This window comes from Nerophis lumbriciformis, linkage group LG20 (assembly GCF_033978685.3).
Source record: "Nerophis lumbriciformis linkage group LG20, RoL_Nlum_v2.1, whole genome shotgun sequence".
Taxonomy (NCBI): Eukaryota; Metazoa; Chordata; class Actinopteri; order Syngnathiformes; family Syngnathidae; genus Nerophis; species Nerophis lumbriciformis.
In genome coordinates this window covers 4,154,512-4,160,744 of record NC_084567.2, presented here as the reverse complement: position 1 = coordinate 4,160,744, position 6,233 = coordinate 4,154,512, and the positions used below count along the sequence as shown (strand labels likewise).

General features: G+C 39.9%; 1 protein-coding gene across 1 annotated transcript; it reads right to left on the bottom strand.

The window, feature by feature from the left end:
* Window positions 1-655: 655 nt before the first annotated feature.
* On the bottom strand, window positions 656-5,300 carry LOC133619223 (uncharacterized). Its single transcript, XM_072915426.1, has 2 exons — window positions 5,014-5,300; window positions 656-2,716 (listed from the first exon to the last, which is right to left on the bottom strand). Exons 1-2 carry the CDS (start codon window positions 5,117-5,119, stop codon window positions 1,494-1,496), a joined length of 1,329 nt encoding a protein of 442 aa, XP_072771527.1. The 5' UTR covers window positions 5,120-5,300; the 3' UTR covers window positions 656-1,493.
* Between the last annotated feature and the right edge of the window lie 933 nt (window positions 5,301-6,233).

Genomic DNA, 6,233 nt, shown 5'->3' with positions numbered 1-6,233 from the left:
GCTCACATGAGTCACATTACAGCAGGGGTGTCAAACTCATTTTAGCTCAGGGGCCGCATGGAGGAAAATCTATTTCCACGTGGGCGGGACAGGTAAAATCATGGCATGATAACTTAAAATTACGACTACGACAACTTCAGATTGTTTTCTTTATTTTACTTTGGCCCAAAATAGAACAAGCACATTCTGAAAATGTACATATCACAAATAATCCTCTTGACAAAACACTTCAAGTTAGTTAAACATTTGGAAAGGAAAAAATGGTGCATTTTCAAAAACACCTTGAAGAACACAATGAACTTAGACTTAATCTCAGTGTTTCTACAAAGCAATTAAACTTTAAGTCACAACCCATCTAGGATTGAACAAAAAACAAAATAAAGCATGAATAAAAGCTATTCTATGTATCAACTACCTCATTTGTCATTTCCACATATTAATCCTGTGCTAACTCAACAAACCATACAAACTGAGGTAGAAACTATTCAAGAGTGTTGAGTTACTTCCTGTCTTCTAGACATAATGTGTATTGATAGAAAAATAAAAGCTGTGCAATGTGTGAACAATTTCAACAAAGCACAAATAAAAAGTTCAAAGACTGACAGTATTGCAGTAAATCACACACTGTTCACTTTCTTTACATTTGCACAGAAGACAATCATTTTCACAGAACTATATCAGTGTGCAGTGTCTCATGCTGCATATTAAGTGGGGTTACTGATTGCTTATTTTACTCCTGTTTTACGTTGGGTGGAGGGGGAGGAGTCACAGCCCCGCTTTACCGTGTACCTCTTGCTTGGTAAACTTGCTATGCTATTTGCTTGCCTAACAGAATTGCTTTTGCGACATCCAGTGGACACATTTAGAACCGCAGGTTCTTTCATTAAAAATGCAGCTGAATTTTACTCTTTGCAAACTCATCTCACGGGACAGATTGAACCTGTTATGCCCGAATGTCGAGGGAGGTGGGGGTTGGGTTGTGGGTGTTGGGGGTTAATTGTTCATATGTCTCTGATTTGCACATCAATCAGTCTGAGGAGTAAAAGGTGGCACTTTGTTATGCAAACAGTTACCCAGCATCCCTTATGCATCAACGTCAGTTTTAATACATCTCAACTTTGCAGTGAAAAAGGGTGTAGTGCAGGTTTTTGAGCGTGCACAAACTTGACACATGAGGCCCCAGGTCCCTGGACTGAAGAAGGAGTAACCAAGCACTTGAAGCATCATCTATCTTACTGTTCAGGAAGGTTTCAGATACAGAGAAGACATGGGGTCATGAGCGGATAAGATTATGCTTCAACTAATCCAAGTTTGTATGAATACCTCAGATATTTGTGAAAGAAGCAGTGAGGAGGTCCTGGGTAGGGTGGATGTCACCACATATGAGCAACATACCACAAACTAAACAACTAATTGGTTATTTTCCCTTGTGTGTTCTTATTTGTTTTACTGTGTCTGCATTATGTGTGAACCTTTTACAGCACACTGAACAACTAAATAGTTTTTCTCCAGTGTGTGTTCTTGTGTCGAGTCAATATTCTCTTAACAGGAAAACTTTTGCCACGAACTGAACACTTATATGGTTTTTCATCTCGGTGTGTTCTCATGTGTTTAATCAAACTGCACTTAACAGAAAAGCTTTTGCTACAAACTGAACAACTAAATGGTTTTTCACCAGTGTGTGTTCTCATGTGTTGAGTCAAATAGCTATTTTGAGAAAAGCCGTTACCACAAACTGAACAATTAATGGGTTTTTCACCTGCGTGTGTTCTCATGTGTTTAGCCAAATTTCTCTTAACAGAACAGCTTTTACCACAAACTGAACACTTAAATGGTTTTTTACCTGTGTGTGTTCTCATGTGTTGAGTCAAATAGCTATTTTCAGAAAAGCCGTTACCACAAACTGAACAATTAAATGGTTTTTCACCAGTGTGTGTTCTCATGTGTTGAGTCAAATTGCTATTTCGAGAAAAGCTTTTGTCACAAACTGAACAATTAAATGGTTTTTCACCTGTGTGTGTTCTCATGTGTTGAGTCAAATTGCTATTTTGAGAAAAGCTGATGCCACAAACTGAACACTTAAATGGATTTTCACCTGTGTGTGTTCTCATGTGTTGAGTCAAATTGCTATTTTGAGAAAAACTGTTGCCACAAACTGAACAACTGAATGGTTTTTCTCCTGTGTGTGTTCTCATGTGTTTAGTGATACCATAATTTCGCGAAAAGCTTTTGCCACAAACTGAACAACTGAATGTTTTTTCACCTGTGTGTGTTCTCATGTGTCGAGTTAAACTGCTCTTTTTAGTAAAACTTTCAGTACAAACTGAGCAGCTCAAACATCTTTTACCTCTCTTCTTTGTAGAGCATTCAGAGTGTTTGTTGTCAGTGTGAGTCCTCATATCACCTTCACAGTCTTTATCGCTGCTCAAAGGTTCTTCAACCTCGTCTTCAGCCTCACTATCTGATAGTGGAGCTAAGAGGTTGTCTACTTGTGGTTTCTCTTCATCATCTTCAGTCTTCACAGAGAGAATACTCAGTGGAAACTTGGTGTCATCAGCTTCCTCTCGTCCTAGAAGACACTCTCCCTCCTGAGTGATGCAGAGTTCCTCCTCTTCCTTTTTAATGCAGGGTGGTTGTGGAGTCTCCTGCTTCAAAGTGGAGCTCCCCCCTAACTGAGGGGAAACTTCTTCTGGATTACCGATCAGCTGCTGGACGTCTGCAAGACACAAACAACAACAAAAACACACTTTCTTTTACGTACTGTATGTGTGTGTAGTAGGGTTGTACAGTATACTGCTACTAATAAAGTACTGTGGTACTAATCCATTGAAATTGGTACTATAGCACCTTTGAAAAGTACCGGTACCGTTCTTTCATCTGAATGAAATGATGGTGACTACAGAGCCGAGGCGCATGATGTTGAGTGTGTCAAAACGCACACACAAAGTGCATACAAGCAATAACATGGTGGAGAGGAAGAAAGGCAACAAAGGACAATTCTACTGGTTAATAAAGAGGGTGTGTGAAGTGCAATATGGAGGTATTTGGGCTTCTAAACTAACAATAAAGGTGACACTTTAAACAGGGAGCCGCCGCTCTGCAAGGGTTGCTTTACACCTTTCCTGTTTGTGGGCTCCCAGACCGTGGTCGAGGAGCGCAGGGGAGACTTTCCCTCCAGGGCCCATGTTTTGTCGGGGGTAACACTGGGTCCATAAAGCTCCGCTCTTTGGTCAGAAGGACGAGGCCGTCGATTAGTCACAACTTGGTCACTTTATTTATTATTACCACAGGGCACAACCGGACATCCACCATGCTATTAAAAGGGAACATTATCACAATTTCAGAAGGGTTAAAACCATTAAAAATCAGTTCCCAGTGGCTTATTTTATTTTTCGAAGTTTTTTTCAAAATTTTACCCATCACGCAATATCCCTAAAAAAAGCTTCAAAGTGCCTGATTTTAACCATCGTTATAAACACCCGTCCATTTTCCTGTGACGTCACATAGTGAAGCCAACACAAACAAACATGGCGGAAAGAACAGCAAGCTATAGCGACATTAGCTCGGATTCAGACTCGGATTTCAGCGGCTTAAGCGATTCAACAGATTACGCATGTATTGAAACGGATGGTTGTAGTGTGGAGGCAGGTAGCGAAAACCAAATTGAAGAAGAAACTGAAGCTATTGAGCCATATCAATTTGAACCGTACGCAAGCGAAACCGAGGAAAACGACACGACAGCCAGCGACACGGGAGAAAGCGAGGACGAATTCGGCGATCGCCTTCTAACCAACGATTGGTATGTGTTTGTTTGGCATTAAAGGAAACTAACAACTATGAACTAGGTTTACAGCATATGAAATACATTTGGCAACAACATGCACTTTGAGAGTGCAGACAGCCCAGTTTTCATCAATTAATATATTCTGTAGACATACCCTCATCCGCTCGCAGATTTCTTTGACTTTATCGTTGGAATTGCATCTGCTTTGAGTGTCGCAGGATATCCACACATTCTTGCCATCTCTGTCGTAGCATAGCTTTCGTCGGTAAAGTGTGCGGAACAAACGTCTAATTTCTTGCCACTTTGGCATCTTTGGGCCACTGGTGCAACTTGAATCCGTCCCTGTTGGTGTTGTTACACCCTCCGACAACACACCGACGAGGCATGATGTCTCCAAGGTACGGAAAACAGTCGAAAAAAACGGAAAATAACAGAGCTGATTTGACTCGGTGTTTGAGAAAATGGCGGATTGCTTCCCGATGTGACGTCACAGGAGAGCGAATAATAGAAAAGCGTTTAATTCACCAAAATTCACCCATTTAGAGTTCGGAAATCGGTTAAAAAAAATATGGTCTTTTTTCTGCAACATCAAGGTATATATTGACGCTTACATAATTTTTCACCCTGGTGAAAGTTGTCTTTTGGAATTTGGGGCTTTGTTTAATTTCAGGCACATTTTTAACATAAACTATCTGTTATTAAAACATATCATACCATACCACCACCAAAGGAATTCAATACAACTTTTTTAGAAAAACAAGAAGATAAGAACTAGAAAGAAATACAAATATTTAAAGGGGCTCAGATGTTTGTAACTTGCTGTCAGTTACATTTTTCAAACCAAAAATATGACAAAAACACTACCACCTATCTTATTTTACCATTAGTGTTTGAACAAAGCATACATTTTTTATTTTCTTGTTCTTTATGACCTCCAATCCTCTGCACGTTGATGTAGACATGTGGTCCAGTCTTCTCTTCACATCTCTTACTCTTCCCCAACATCTCTTCTTTCACATCATTCTTTTCTTTACACAAGCGCTTGTTTTGCTCTTCCACTTTCTTCATTTGACTTTTGCATTCTTTCATCTCCTCTGATGTGAACTCCACTGCCTTCTTCAAGCTAACAATCATGGCGGCTCTTTCTTTACATTCTTCAACAAGGTCGGCTCATTTACACTTTAAGGGCTTGAAATAGTTTTCAAAGGACAAAACTTCAAGTCACTCACCTTCATCTTTCGTCTTTATCTCCGTTGGTGATTTGCTGGAAGTTGATTCTCTTTCATGTTCTCTTTTAGCGGACGTCGCCATCTTAGCATAGCAGTAGTCGTCCATCTTCTATCACGTCTTCAATCTTCACTTCACATATCGCTCCAAACTCAATGCACGTTTCGTGGCTTTGGAAAATACCAATTGAGATATTTGTTGCTATATTTGCTGTGAATCATATGACTTTAAGATCGTGAATTCGAAGAATCTCCGAACAACCATAGCATGCGGTCTTCCTCTTTTTGCTTGGCTTCAAGTACATTTGCGCATGCGCTCGAAGCCCGACACTTCCGTTTCCTACTCCACAGCAGTGGTTTTTCAAAACAAAGGCATTTTAATCTTGTTTTAAAACAATGGTTGGCAAAAGTATCTAGCATCAAATAATGGACAACTACTCTTTGAAAATAAAAAAATATATATATATACAAGCACGTGCACAGACTTTTTCCATACTTGTTGTTCAAACCAGGAAAAGGACAAACATCAATCCTACATTTTAAAAACTACAAGAAACAGATTAATATGTTTCAATATACTTAGTTGTTTTAGTTAAAACCCTTTAGAAAGTCAAATGATGACTCTGAATAAAGAAGAAAAGCACTAAGAGTGTAGATCTCCACCAGGACCAATCCTATTGTTCACGTGCTACTAAATTGTGTGCCATCTCATGTGTATCGTGTGCTGGTATGACAATAAACTTCCATGAATCCTGTCAAACACCAGACAGTTAGTGTAGCTCCTTTCGATACACGGCAACACAGGAAAGTTCTTTTTTGCAAAACGGGCGTTTATTGACTCCTTCTTGCTGTACACACCATCCACGCCAACACCCCCTGAGAACTTACAAAATACAGTACAATACAGTACCGTATTTTCCGCACTATTAGCCGCACCTAAAAACCACAAATTTACTCAAAAGCTGACAGTGCGGCTTATAACCCGGTGCGCTTTATATATGGATTAATATTAAGATTCATTTTCATAAAGTTTAGGTCTCGAAACTACGGTAAACAGCCGCCATCTTTTTTCCCTGTAGAAGAGGAAGTGCTTCTTCTTCTACGCAAGCAACCGCCAAGGTAAGCACCCGCCCCCATAGAACAGGAAGCGCTTCTTCTTCTACTGTAAGCAACCACCCGCCCCCGTAGAAGAAGAAAAAGCGCGCGGATATTACGTTTCATTT